The 15,785-nt window shown below is 41.1% G+C and overlaps 1 protein-coding gene across 2 annotated transcripts in view; it reads right to left on the bottom strand.

Annotated features, from left to right (window-relative positions):
• The window catches only part of RUFY1 (RUN and FYVE domain containing 1), a 66,198-nt gene that overhangs the window by 27,838 nt on the left and 22,575 nt on the right, over positions 1-15,785 (bottom strand). For both annotated transcript variants that reach the window (XM_052642843.1, XM_052642844.1), the window contains 3 exons: positions 12,735-12,796; positions 9,123-9,188; positions 3,526-3,595 (listed from right to left, as the gene is read on the bottom strand). In XM_052642843.1, the coding sequence (XP_052498803.1) occupies positions 3,526-3,595; positions 9,123-9,188; positions 12,735-12,796 (198 nt within the window). The remainder of the gene's footprint in view (positions 1-3,525; positions 3,596-9,122; positions 9,189-12,734; positions 12,797-15,785) is intronic.

The following is a 15,785-nucleotide window of genomic DNA, read 5'->3' on the forward strand; positions in this document are numbered from 1 at the left end:
AAAGATTTATGGACACCAAATATTAGAAACGGCCTGAATGTCCAATACTAGAAATGGTTTAACAAATCACAGTGATGGCAAAAAAAGAAACAAGTAGTTATTAAAACTTTTAATGACTTGAGAACATATTTATGATATAATAAAATAAAGAAGGTTATAGAGTATGTTCTCATGACTAGTTTAAAAACAACAACAACAACAACGGACCTCCCTGGTGGGGGTAAAGACCTGGTGCTCCCAATGAAGGGGACACGGTTTTGATCCCTCATTGGGGAACTAACACCCCACGTGCCACATGGCACGGCCTAAAACAAAACAAAACAAAAACCCCACAACTTAAAAATGCTTAAGAAGAAAATCAAAAGCAAACAAACAAACAAAACTTAGGACACGATGGGGATGCTATATACCAAGTGTTAAAAAGAGCTGTCATTTAGCCAAGGGATTATGGGTTTCCTGCCCCCTCCCCGCCATTCTTTTTAGTTTTTCTAGCCAATGAGCAAAAGTATATCTTATCACTAGAGAGATAATTAATGAATGTGGGAGTATAATCACAACCAAACCACTAAAGATGTGCCTGAGGAAAACATCTTCCTTGCCTTGAATGAGTTAACATAGTTTAGGGAAAAGTATATAGGAGCAGGTGCCTTCATGGGTGCCTACATTCACAAGTAGTGAATGCCCCAACCAGCTTGGCCTTATCCAGCCTCTGAACCAGCCTCGAGAGAGAAGGTGAGGCTGGGTAAGGAAAAAGAAGCAAGATGTGTGCCCCCAGTGTGTGGCTGTGCTCTTAGCGTCATTCACGAACGGGGGGCCCTGAAGCCTTCTCTTGGTCAATGCATCTAGGTCCACTCGGACTCAGAAGCCAGGACTGAGGTTTCTAAACATAACTTCTGTGCCCAAGCTAAAAACTGTAAGGCTTGAAAGGAGGTGCTACTTGCTACAAGGGAAGAAGCAGGCAAAAACCATATGGTAATTCCAGTCCTACTCTCTGAGGACACAGAGAGCACGCCCTGAGTGAGAGGTGTACTGTTCTCTAAAGCATATTTTCTATTACAACTGTTTGCTTTTGAAGAAAAAATAACCCAGTTGTTCAGTTTCAAAAGCTAAATTAGACCTTCATTCAAAGTGTGCCAACTCCCCTCGGAGTGGGAGAAAATATTCGCAAACAAAGTAACTGATAAGGGATTAATCTCCAAAATATACAAACAACTCATGCAGCTCAGTATTAAAAAAAAAAAAATCCAATCAACAAATTGGTAGAAGATGTAAACAGACATTTCTCCAAAGACATACAGATGGCCAAAAAGCACATGAAAAGATGCTTAACATCACTAATTACTAGAGAAATGCAAATCAAAACTACAGGTCAGAATGGCCATCATAAAAAACCTACAGACCGTAAATACCAGAGAGGGTGTGGATAAAAGGAAGCCCCCTTACACTGTTGGTGGGAATGTAAACTGGTGCAGCCACTGTGGAGAACAGTGTGGAGGTTGCTTAAAAAACTACTCCTAGAGCTGCCATGACCCAGCAATGCCACGCCTGGGCGTGTAGCAGAGAAATCCAGAACGCGAGGTTCATGGACCCAGTGTTCACTGCAGCACTGACAAGAGCCGGGACACCGAGGCAGCCTGGATGTGCAGCAAGAGAGCAGGGATAAAGAAGGTGCGGGACATGTACACAATGGAAAAGAAAAGAATGAAATGGTGCCAACTTGCAGAAGCATGGATGGACCTAGAGACTGTCATATCGAGTGAGGTAAGTCAGACAGAGAAAGGCAAACATCACGATACTGTTTATATGTGGAAACTAAAAAACGGGTACAAATGAACTTATATAGAAAATGGAAAGAGTTACAGATGTAGAAAACAAACTTATGGTTCCCAGGGGTAAAAGGGGGAGGAAAGGGGTAAACTGGGAGACGGAGACTAACATATGCACACTGCTGTATATAAAACAGTTAATAAGGACCTACTGTATAGCACCGGGGAAGGCAATGGCACCCCACTCCAGTACTCTTGCCTGGAAAATCCCATGGACGGAAGAACCTGGTGGGCTGCAGTCCATGGGGTCGCTAGGAGTCGGACAGACTGAGCGACTTCACTTTCACTTTTCACTTTCATCCATTGGAGAAGGAAATGGCAACCCACTCCAGTGTTCTTGCCTGGAGAATCCCAGGGATCGGGGAGCCTGGGAGGCTGCCCTCTATGGGGTCGCACAGAGTCGGACACGACTGAAGCGACTTAGCCGCAGTGAAGCACAGGGAACTCTACTCAATACTATGCAATGGTCTATACGGGAAAAGAATCGAAAGAGTGGGTGTGTGTATTTATATAACTAATCCACTTCGCTGTACACCTGAAACTAACATACCATTATAAACCAACTACTCTTCAATAAAAATGATTTAAAAAACCCTAAAACAACAACAAAAAACAAAGCATGCCACCTCATCTGGGAAAGAGTGAATCTGCTTGTTCTAAAATCAGCTAAGGTCTCTCTGAGTGCCTCTACATGCCAGGTGTCAGGCAAGGCACGTTTATGTAATCTATACAGCACTACGGTAAGGCATGACTTATCACCCAATTTGGAGATGAGGAAGTGAGGCCCAAAGGCCCCCTCCATCCCCAGAGGAATCTGAGTGCTCCAGTCCTAAATGCGATGAAGTCTCTCCTGTGACGCTCATCTCTGAACTTCCGCCTCCTCTCACAAATCTGAGCTCCTCTCCTGAAAGCTGTTGGGTCACGGCCCTGAGAAGAGTGCAGGAAGTCTGCAGTGAGCCTTACACTGGAGTCCTCCCTAACAGGCGTGCTGCGCGACTCCTCCCGGCCGTGAGCTGCCCCACGCCATGGGCGGCCGTCCTCCGGCCGCTCTCGCAGCGCCTCCCTCCCAGTGAGAGCTGGGGGGCCCGAGCAGCCCGGGACCGCTACCTGCGGGCGCGCACCCCTCCTGCTAGCAGGAGGCGAGCTGTGTCCACCGAGCGGACGGCCGGGCGCGGGCAGCAAGCCTCTTCCTCGGCCTCAGCCCTCCTTCTTCCTGGCCCTTCATTCTCTCTCTTCCTAGTGAGAAAGCAGAGAAAGACCACACTGTGGGGAGACGGGCTCCATGCGCCAGCGAGGCCGAACCACCAAAGGGGCGGGTAAGGGTACTTCCACCGCATGGCAGAGCCTGCGCCTTCCGACAGCAGCAAGACACACTCATCAAGGCACACGTGGTAAAAGAGGAAGAGAAAGCACGTTCACAAGAGGGCCTGCACTTGTCTCCTACTGGGCCACTGTGGCGTGACGAAGCCTAAGTCACCGAGAGCTGGCTTGCAGTCAGCTACACTGGCTCATGGGAGTCCTGGCCAGGGCAGAACAGACATTCCGAGGATGAGAAATTCTGAGGGCGCCTGTCTGCAGCTCCACCCAAGGTGAGCACTTCCCATTCCTGCCGGGGAGCAGCTCTGGTCAGATATACCAACCATACCATTTCTCTTAGCCTTGGGTCATTCTGGTTTAAGCATTTCAGGAAGTTACAAACCTCTTCTTGAAGCTTTGAATTAGTCTTTTCCAAGCCATCTATCTTGGTTTGAAGATCCCCAACTGTGCAGCTGTAAAACACAAAATATTAAGTAAATGTGAACCGATGAAGGTTGTCTTCCCAATTTTTAAACAATGAGACTAGAGATTTCCAGATTTCCTGTATGAAATAGAGAGTCAAAGGGTTTCCAATTAACTCATAGATGAGGATTCTAAATATATACGTATATTAATTGAAAAATTTTCAATGTTTTCTTCCCCAACTATGCTACCCATTTGTTTTTTAGCCAACTGAAAAGAAAACAAGAGTTTCTCCCAACACAATAGATGGGAACCAAAATGCCCTGGCAGTCATCCATCTAAAGTAATATTCATACCAAGATATTGGTACTTTTGGGTAGTAGGCTCAAAGTTGATTTTTAAATCTTTTTATACTTTGTCCCATTTTTCACATACTCTTCAAGTAACATGCTCTACTTTCATACTGAAAAATATACAAAAAGCTAGTGTAGATTTCATAAACAACAACAATAGCTACAACAATAATAGTAGTAATTTTCTTTTTGGATGATGGCTCTCTTTTGAGGCTCTCTTTTGGTTTAAGCATTTTAAATGCATCAACTTATGTAATCCTCCCCACAATTCTGTGAGGCAAATTTTATTGTTAATCTATATTACAGATGAGGAAACCATAAATTTGCATTGAAAAACTAAGTTCATACCCCTATGAACCCAGGAAGTCTGCCTCTAGAACCTGTACTTTTAGGCAACAGATCCTACTACCAAAAACTGATGTTTTTTGTGATGGGGATGTGTACCAAGAAACAAATCTTTCAAGGCTAGTGAACCAAGACTCAAGAATTGGGTGGGAAAAAGATAAAAATACAAATTGACACAAAATGAACAGGCACAAAACAAAAGATATGGAAGGAATTACAAGTTTAAAGAGTATGGCATTTTCAATTCTGTACTGACTATATAACTCACAAAGTATCAACAAAATTGCTATTTTTTCTTAGGAAACATAAATTTCCAAACATAAATCTTAGAACAAATCTTAGAAAACATAAATTACCAAAAAAGATATATCCTCAAGAGGAGAATATCCTCACTAGAGAAGGGAATGGCAAACCACTTCAGTATTCTTGCCTTGAGAACCCCATGAACAGTATGAAAAGGCAAAATGATAGGATACTGAAAGACGAACTCCCCAGGTCGGTAGGTGCCCAGTATGCTACTGGAGATCAGTGGAGAAATAACTCCAGAAAGAATGAAGGGATGGAGCCAAAGCAAAAACAATACCCAGTTGTGGATGGGACTGGTGATAGAAGCAAGGTTCGATGCTGTAAAGAGCAATATTGCATAGGAACCTGGAATGTCAGGTCCATGAATCAAGGCAAATTGGAAGTGGTCAAACAAGAGATGGCAAGAGTGAACGTCAACATTCTAGGAATCAAAGAACTAAAATGGACTGGAATGGGTGAATTTAACTCAGATGACCATTATATCTACTACTGTGGGCAGGAATCCCTCAGAAGAAATGGAGGAGCCATCATGGTTAACAAAAGAGTCCAAAATGCAGTACTCGGATGCAATCTCAAAAACCACAGAATCATCTCTGTTCGTTTCCAAGGCAAATCATTCAGTATCACAGTAATCCAAGTCTATGCCCCAACCAGTAATGCTGAAGAAGCTGAAGTTCTATGAAGACCTACAAGACCTTTTAGAACTAATACCCAAAAAAAGATGTCCTTTTCATTATAGGGGACTGGCATGCAAAAGTAGGAAGTCAAGAAACATCTGGAGTAACAGGCAAATTTGGCCTTGGAATACTGAATGAAGCAGGGTAAAGGCTAATAGAGTTCTGCCAAGAGAACACACTGGTCATAGCAAACACCCTCTTCCAACAACACAAGAGAAGACTCTGCACATGGACATTGCCAGATGGTTGATACCGAAATCAGATTGATTATATCCTTTGCAGCCAAAGATGGAGAAGCTCTATACTTAAGTCAGCAAAAACAAGACTGGGAGCTAACTGTGGCTCAGATCATGAACTCCTTATTGCCAAATTCAGACTTAAATTGAAGAAAGTGGAGAAAACCACTAGACCATTCAGGTATGACCTAAATCAAATCCCTTATGATTATACAGTGGAAGTGAGAAATAGATTTAAGGGCCTAGATCTGATAGATAGAGTGCCTGATGAACTATGGACAGAGGTTCACGACACTGTACAGGAGACAGGAATCAAGACCATCCCCATGGAAAAGAAATGCAAAAAAGCAAAATGGATGTCTGAAGAGGCCTTACAAATAGCTGTGAAAAGAAGAGAAGCGAAAAGCAAAGGAGAAAAGGAAAGATATACCCATTTGAATGCAGAGTTCCAAAGAACAGCAAGGAGAGATAAGAAAGCCTTCCTCAGTGATCGATGCAAAGAAATAGAGGAAAACAATAGAATGGGAAAGACTAGAGATCTCTTCAGAAAATTAAAGAGATACCAAGGGAATATTTCATACAAAGATGGGCTCAATAAAGGACATAAATGGTAGGGACCTAACAGAAGCAGAAAATATTAAGAAGAGGTGGCAAGAATACACAGAAGAACTGTACAAAAAAGATTTTTATGACCCCGATAATCACGATGGTGTGATCACTCACCTAGAGCCGGACATCCTGGAATGTGAAGTCATGTGGGCCTTAGGAAGCATCACTAAGAACAAAGCTAGTGGAGGTGATGGAATTCCAGTTGAGCTATTTCAAATCGTAAAAGATGATGCTGTGAAAGTGCTACACTCAACATGCCAGCAAATTTGGAAAACTCAGCAGTGGCCACAGGACTGGAAAAGGTCAGTTTTCATCCCTAAGAAAGGCAATGCCAGAGAATGCTCAAACTACCACACAATTGCACTCATCTCACATGCTAGTAAAGTAATGCTCAAAATTCTCCAAGCCAGGCTTCAGCAATATGTGAACCGTGATGTTCAAGCTGGTTTTAGATAAGGCAGGGGAACTAGAGATCAAATTGCCAACATCCAATATATCATTGAAATAGCAAGAGAGTTCCTGAAAAACATCTATTTTTGCTTTATTGACTATGCCAAAGCCTTTGACTGTGTGGATCACAATAAACTGTGGAAAATTCTGAAAGAGATGGGAATACCAGACCACCTGACCTGCCTCTTGAGAAATCTGTATGCAGGCCAGGAAGGAACAGTTAGAACTGAACATGGCACAACAGACTGGTTCCAAATAGGAAAAGGAGTATGTCAAGGCTGTATATTGTCACCCTGCTTATTTATCTTATATGCAGAGGTACATCATGAGAAATGCTGGGGTGGATGAAGCACAAGCTGGAATCAAGAGTGCCGGGAGGAATATCAATAACCTCAGATATGCAGATGACACCACCCTTATGGCAGAAAATGAAGAAAAACTAAAGAGCCTCTTGATGAAAGTGAAAGAAGAGAGTGAAAAAGTTGGCTTGAAGCTCAACATTCAGAAACTAAGATCATGGAATCTGGTCCATCACTTCGTGGCAAATAGGTGGGCAAACAGTGGCTAACTTTATTTTTCTGGGCTCCAAAATCACTGCAGATGGTGATTGTAGCCATGAAATTAAAAGACGCTTACTCCTTGGAAGGAAAGTTATGACCAATTTAGACAGCATATTCAAAAGCAGAGACATTACTTTGCCAACAAAGGTCTGTCTAGTCAAGGCTATGGTTTTTCCAGTGGTCATGTATGGGTGTGAGAGTTGGAATATAAAGAAAGCTGAGCGCTGAAGAATTGATGCTTTTGAACTGTGGTGTTGGAAAAGACTCTTGACAGGCCTTTCAACTGCAAGGAGATTCAACCAGTCCATCCTAAAGGAGATCAGTCCTGGGTATTCATTGGTAGGACTGATGTTGAAGCTGAAACTCCAATACTTTGGCCACCTCATGCAAAGAGCTGACTCATTGGAAAAGACCCTGATGCTAGGAAAGACTGAGGGCAGGAGGAGAAGGGGACGACAGAGGATGAGAAGGTTGGATAGCATCACTGACTCAATGGACATGGGTTTGGGTGGACTCCGGGAGTTGGCCATGGACAGGGAGGCCTGGCGCGCTGCGGTTCATGAGGTCGCAAAGAGTCGGACACAAGTGAGCGACTGAACTGAACTGAACAAGAGGAGAAAAGCTAGATGAACTAACAACCAAGGAAAGACTGAAAAGCTGGCAAAGTATTGCCACTATACAGGCGCTTCAAATTTTCAAGGAGCTCATGAAGCAGAAGGTATTCCTAGGCACAGAAATAAGGCAAAGCTTTCTGATTCATTTTGCGAGGCTGCATTGAGACCATGCCAGAAGGAAAACGATGGAACAATTACATTAGATTATGCCTTAAGAGAATGATTAAATCATTAAAGCTATGATCAAGTAGTTTATCCCTGTGGAAAAAATACATTAGTAAACTGTATCATGTCAATAGATTAAGGGACAAAAGTCAAGCTTAACTTAATGAATGCTAAAAGGCATTTGATAAAATTCAACATGTATTTCTTACACAAGTTCTCAATAAACTAGGAGTGAATTAAGAATCTCTCTCTCAAAACAATAGTCAGCATCATACCTCAGAGAGTTCAGAAATACGCTTCCTTACGTATTCCTTCCTTACGTAAAGGATCTGAACACGCCAGATCCTTTGCCTGATTCATTGGCTTTGGGGGGTCACAGAGGGTGCTCCCATAGAGCACTGCTAATGTGCACACTAAATTTTCTAAATGGGTTGAGGGTTCAGAGAGAGAATTGTATCTCCCAAAAATGTTAGGCTGAGAATCTCCATCAATTCCCCTCAACACCTGCAGCAACTAGTGTTTCATGACACACAGGAGCAGCTTTCCAGTTAAAAAGGGAGAGGGAGAGGGTGGGATGATTTGGGAGAATGGCATTCTAACATGCATACTATCATGTAAGAATCGAATCGCCAGTCTATGTCTGACGCAGGATACAGCATGCTTGGGGCTGGTGCATGGGGATGACCCAGAGAGATGTTATGGGGAGGGAGGTGGGAGGGGGGTTCATGTTTGGGAACGCATGTAAGAATTAAAGATTTTAAAATAAAAAAAAAACAAAAAAAGAAAAATAAAAAAAATTAAAAAAAAAGAAAAAAACTCAAGATAAAGATCCCTGCTTTCAAAAAAAAAAAACAAACTTGCTATTAAATCACTACTGAATTGCTTTCAAAGGTCTAACCCAGTGGTTTTCAACTCCTTTTCCTGCTCAGCACACTGGAGGGATGTGTGCTGATTCCCAGCAGCAATAGTGCTTTCTAGGCAGTGATCTCCAACTAAGTTGTTGTAGGCTGATGGGTGGAGAGTCAGGTTTCATTCATTACTCTCTAAGTTGCATAACTACACAGAACAAGGGACCAAAGGATTCCCCAAAGCTCTTTATCAAGAAATCATACTTCTATAACCTGTACACATGAGCACTGAATGACAATCTTTCTTCCTGATTAGGAAAAAAGTTAGTTATAAATATACGGCAACTCAAGAAAGTCCCATGAGGCAATCATTGGGCACTAAGAATGAACACTGGACAAAGAAGGGAGTCCTACCTTAAGTGCCGGTTGAGTTCTTCCACATAATTTTTTTGATCAAGGACATCTGTGATTCTTTCGTGCCTTTAAAAAAGGGCATAAAAATAGAGAAATTATTTTTTTTTTGCAGTGAACAGGTTTAAAAAATGCATTTACTTATTTGGCTGCGTTTGGTATTTTTGATGTGGCATATGGACTCTCCAGTTGTGGCGCGCGGGCTTAGTTGCTTCCTGACATGTAGGATGTTAGTTCCCTGACCCAGGATGGAACCTGTGTCCCCTGCATTATCAGATGGATTATTTTTACCATTGGGACACCAGCCAAGTCCCAAGGAATTCCTTTTACTCAGGGCTAATACTCTGTAATTGTCCCCCAACCTTCCAATTACATTGTCTGAGTACCAACATCATTAATGCCATCAGGAGACCAAGAGACAGTCAGAGTGGAGTCACGTCTACACGGTCCTGAGTGAACCAGCACGACTGGCTGGGAAGACATGGAACACACTGGAAACGCTGCCTGGAAAGGACCCTCCCTAGAGATGGTCCTCCCACCTCATCCCTAGTATTTGAGAATGCCACCAGGATGCAAGGTGGAAACACCAAAATCCATACGCGAATGGCTCCCGAGGTAGGAGATGAAGCAGCCCTTGGTATGCTGAAGGAAAAGGAGTTGGCTCATAAAAGAAGATCACAAGACTCTTCAAAACACAAAGCTCATTAGTCTGGGTTTGAAAAAAAAAAAAAGACATTGGGAATTCCTTGGTGGTCCAGTGGTTAGGGCTCTGTGCTTTCAAAGCCAAGGGGGTGGGTTCAATTCCTGGTTAGGGAACTAAGATCCTCAAATCCATGCAGTGTGACAAATAAAACAAAACAACAACAAAAAATGCCATATATATTTATATATATTAAAAAAAGACTAACATTTTAAAGTTAGCCTCCCCCCACCAATTTCTTTACATACATATGTACGTAAATGAGATTATTCAACCCACACTCATGCCACAGGTGCTGGATTTATTGGTCAGTTTAGTTTATTATTATTATTTTAACCTTTCTGCCCTCACATAGCTTTCCCAGGTGACACATACTGAGAGCCTGTTGAGTAGCCTCTGTGCATATAATCATAACATCGATCTATATTTTTATATATAGTATACGCAATTAAAATATAAAACAGATTTGGAGGTTTAAAAAAATGGAATATATATACTTCTCAGTATTATACTTTTCTCACTCAATAATACCTGTGGAAATCCCTCTAAATCTACTATACACTAGGTAAAATTTGCTTTTTCTCATGTCTGTGTAATATACCACAGTGTAGAATATTTTGGATTTTCCACAATTCACTCAATTACAGATGTCCCTAAGTGTCCACAGGGGACATGTTCCAAAACCTCTGTGGATACCAAAATCTGCAACTGCTCAAGTCTCTCACACACATGGCATAGCACGGCTGACCCTCTCTATCTGTGGGTTCAACATCTGCAGGTATGAAAGGCTGACTGCGTTCCGTTCAAGGTGGATCATCAGCTCATTTCCAGTTCTTTTCCGCATTAAGAATATATTTTTAATTCCAAGTGAGCAAATCTTAGTACTTTGTGTGCATAAAGCATGCCTTCCTTGGTAAGGTGCACTGCCAGGACACTGAGACCAGAAGAGTCCTCAACACGAAGATGTGTGAAGGACAAGTGGTGGATGTTTCTGGTAGAGGATTCAAACACAGCCCAAGGGTTTACAGTGAGACCCTCCCACACCTGTGCTCAGGTCTGTGTGCCTCTCTAGAAGTGTCCCATGTATATGGAAGTACAACATAGAAACACAAGTGTTATGTCTTCTTTATTATAACATAGATTTTAGCATGTTATACACATTGTTTGCTTTTCTTTGTTTTCTGTCTCTTTTTTCAGGGTGACTTCTCTTAATGCTCTTGTTAACAAGATGCATCCTTGTTAACAAGGATGAAGTAGTTACATGCGGCGTGAAAAGGCATCCAAGACCCACTGTGATCTAAGAGTAAGTCTAGTGGCAACCTAAATATGTAATAGTGCTTTTCCATTTACATCCAAACAATCTATAAAGCAAATTACACTACCAACAAATATTCATCTGCAAGGCATTTAAAAAAAAAGACTTGGAAGGAGTCATGCATGAGTAGCTTCCTCTGAAGAAGGAGGCGGGGAGTGGGACTGAGATGGAGACTGGGGGATAGTGTGGATGGGGAAATTGCCCTTGTACTCTCTATTCTTCCTCAGAGCCTAATTCCTTAGACAATAAGAACAGTCACGTATTACCATTGTAATTAAAAACAGCTAAATAAAAACTAAAATTTCAAACAGTGCAAAAACAAAAGTAGCATTTTTTGTCAGCAGTTACATGAAAGGATGCTCAACGTCACTAATTATCAGGAAATGCAAAACAAAACTGCAATATGGCAACACCTCATACCTGTTAGAATGGTTGTCACTGAAAAGACAAGAAATAATACGTGTTGGCCAGGAAGCAGAGAAAAGAGAACTCTTGTGCAGTATTGGTGGGAATGTAAATGAGTACAGCCACTATGGAAAACAGTATGGCAGTTTCTCAAAAAATTGAAAATAGAACTACTAAATGATTCAGCAATTCCACTTCTGGGTATTTACCCAAATAAAGTGAAAACTTACATGAATACATATATGCACCCCCATATTCATGGGAGCATTACTTACAATAGCCAAGATACAGCAACAACCTTCCTGATAGCTCAGCTGGTAAATCAGGAATCTGCCTGCAGTGCAGAAGACCCTGGTTTGATTCCTGGGTTGGGAAGATCCACTGGAGAAGGGACAGGCTACCCACTCCAGTATTCTTGCCTGGAGAATTCCATGGACTATATTTTCCATGGGGTTGCAAGGAGTCGGACACAACTGAGCGACTTTCACTTCACTCCTTTAGAGCAACAACCTAAGTGTCCATCAATAGATGAATGAAGAAAATGTAGTATATTTATATAATAAAATAGTATTCATCCATAAAAAAAATCCTACCGTTTCTGACAACATGAGTGGATTTGAGGGCATTATGCTAAGTGAAATAAGAAAAATAGTGAAAGACAAATACCTTATGATCTTACTTATATGTGGAATCTAAAACAAACAAACACAGAACCAAGCTCACAGATACAGGGACTGGTGGTGGTTGCCAGAGGCTGGGGAGTGGGGGAGAAGGGGAACGGGGTCACAAGGTACAAACTTCCAGTTATAAAATAAAGGAGGCTTAGCGAGGCAACGTGCAGCATGGTGATTACCGTTAACAGCATTTTATATATATAGTGAATGTATATAATTAAGTATAGCTAGTGACCATAGCTAATAGTACAACTGCATATTTGAAAGTTGCTAGGACAGTAGATCCAAAAAGCTCTTGTCACAAGAAAAAAATTCTTTTGTAACTATGTTAAGGTCATGGATGTACGCTAGATGTACTGTGGTGATCACTTTACAATACATACAAATATCAGACCATTATGTTGTACACCTGAAAATAATAGAATGTTATATGTCAATGACACCTCCGTTTTTGAAAGGGTAGCATTCTTTGCTAGAATTTCATTAAAATCACGAAGAGCAGCATACAATGCAGAACTTACTCTTTGCCGCCATCTAGATCCTGCACGTCTTTAATGTAGAGAGAAAAGTCGATCACTCCAACCTGATTGAAAGAAAAGGCACCAGTGTAAATGGAAGATAATTCCCCCTTTCCACAAACCTTACTACCTTTAAAATTCATGGTGTTTATACGCCTATCTCGTTCCTAAATAGTCAGTTAGATGGATGAGCTTAAAGTAGCAATCAAGCAAACAAACCGAAAGAAAAATAACCCCATCATCTTCTAGAAGAAAAACTTACTAAAAATCAGAATTCAAGGGAATATTCTGAAGTTTTACCACTTAGTAATGATTAGTTTTTCTGTCTTTATTCAACAATCAAATTGTTGACAAAGATCAACGAAGTTCTTTGGGTACAAAGTAATTGAAAAAAAAAAAAAGGAGAGAGAGAGACCTGGATCTTTAAAGTGGTGACCTCAGCTGATAACTCTGACTCCTTCTTTCCCCAAGTTGGGATGAAAAGGTCCAGTCTGTATTTCAGGGAAAATTCTCTGCTATAGGGAACTAGGGAGGTCCAAGATCCCTCAACATCTCAAAGTTAGGCGCTTTGTCCAGAAATAAAGCACCTGAGACAGAGTGAATGAGAGCCCTAGCCTGCCACCACGGACTCCAGTGAAAGTGAAGCCATTCCTTTGAAATACCGGATAATTGGGTCCATCAAGACAGAAATATGTAAATCAATCACATTGTAGCCATATTGCAGAACCCTCTGCAACCATAACAAGGAACACAGGGAATGAAAATGTAATGAAATGAAGAAAGCTCCAGGATAAAATTTTAAGTCAAAGAATACTATGTACAGCATTAACCCCAATTATATATATATAGTATAGCAACCCCACTTATGTTAAAAGCCAAAGCTGTATATGACGTCTTCTGCAACTTCCCTGTTGAGCCTCCCACCAATCTCCATTCCCAACCCTTGAACTTGGGTGGCCTTACTACCTGTCTTAATGAGCAGAAAGCAGCAGGAAGGAGGCTGTGACTTTTCAGCTAGGTTAGCAAAGGCAGTACACACTTCGTCCTGGCTCTTTCCCTTGGGCACATGCCTCTGAAGTTCTGAGCTTCTACGGGAAAAGTCTGGCTACCTTGAGGCACCACGCTGGAGACCATGTGGAGAGACCAAATGCAGACAGAGATGCCCAGGAAACCCCTGCTGCCCCAGCGCCTGCTCACTGCCCTTCTCAACTCAGAGGGCAGCGACAGCACATGCCTTCAGCCACTTCAGTCCTAGCCACCAGCTGCCTATAATCACAGGTGTCCTTCAGAATCAACTTGCTAAGCCCAGCTAACCATCAACTCTGAGTGACTGCTATTTTTAGTGTGACTGTTAATTTGTTACACTGCAATAGAAAGCCAGGAAAGATTTAGTCAGAAACAAAAACCTATGTACACATAAATGCATAGAAAAAGTAGTCCCTCAAGTTTTTACATCACCTGTGGGGACAAAGTGGGACTGAAGGAGGAGGAGAAAAGGGAAGCTGAAATGGTAATACCAGCAAGTTTTAACAAACATTTAAAGAAAAATAATTCTTGCTATAACCAACTTTTGCAGAAAATAAGAACGAAAAGAATATTATCCAGCTTATTTTATGAGGTTATACAATCCTGACACTGAAAAGTTACAAAGACAGTTTAGAAAGGGAAGATTCAGACAAGTGTCGCTTGTAAGTAGAAACACAAAAATCCCCAATAAACCACAGACATTAAGTCTAGGAGTACACTAAAAGTATATGTACGATGACCAAATAAGATTTATTTTAAGAATGCAGGAATAATGTCACAATAGGAAGCCCAAGAATTAATTCAAGTATAATTATGGGCTAAAAATGGACATGACATCTCAATAGATGCCAGAAAGTGTTGGACAGCATTCAATATTCATTAAAAAAAATTAATTTCTTTATTTTAATTGGAGGCTAATTCCTTTATAATACTGAGGTGGTTTTTGTTTTAGGGGTTGGGACGGCGGCACACACGTACACCTGTGCCTGATACATGTCAATATTCATTTTTAAATAAAAATGCAAAGTTAGAAGAGAACAGCACTTTCTAAACATGAGAAAGAGGGTCCCTCAGACAGCAGCAGCAAATACTCATGCTTCATAGTGAAAATGCAAGAGGCATTATGTGGACGATAAGAATAGGCCAGGGGCTCAATCACATCTATTATTTAATAAAAATCCCAGACAAATTTTTATTTTGGAATCCGACAACATAAATGATGTTCAAGGTCATCTGGCAGAATAGAAAATGGACAGCCTCAACTAAATCTGGAAATGTGGCATAACTAAGTAGGCAGGAGGTAAACTGCCAGAGCATAAAACACACTATATGGCTTTGGTAGTTAAAAGGCTATGTTACTAGCATAGAAATAAAAAGATCCAGAGACTAAACAGAGAGTCTACAAATAAGCCTCTGAGTATAATGGATATTTCAACACATGATACAGGTGGAATTTCAAATTAGTAGGCAAAATAATGATATTTGATACATGATACTGAAAGAACTGGTTTACTACTGTACTTACAGGGAAAACAAACCCTGAGAGAGCAGAAAAAAATTTTATAACAAATATTCTGACAAGCGGTAAATATCCTTATCTATAATAAAGGAGTGGAAAAAGATGGAATATTCAAAAAAATGGGCAAAGGATATGAACAGGTGAACCACCGAGGGCTTGTTTAATGTTTGTAGTACAAAATGAAAAAACCTTGTATGATATTTATAATAAAACATGAAAAAAAAAAAACCAACAACTCCATCATCCTAGTTTCAAAAACACAAATTTGAGATGAAGAGTTTTTTCTGTCTGGTTGAAAAAGACCAAGAACGCTCACATGCTTTCACAACACTCACGCAGAACTTGTACAGTCTGATGCAGCAATCTCAAAACTTATCCTGAGAAAATAAACGGACAAGACTTAAACACAAGTATAAGGATATTCATAACACTGTCATTATAACATGAAAATGACATACATTAATAAGTACTGGTTAGGGAGGGAGAATCAAGGAGGGGATATATATATT

This window comes from Budorcas taxicolor, chromosome 7 (assembly GCF_023091745.1).
Source record: "Budorcas taxicolor isolate Tak-1 chromosome 7, Takin1.1, whole genome shotgun sequence".
Lineage (NCBI taxonomy): Eukaryota > Metazoa > Chordata > Mammalia > Artiodactyla > Bovidae > Budorcas > Budorcas taxicolor.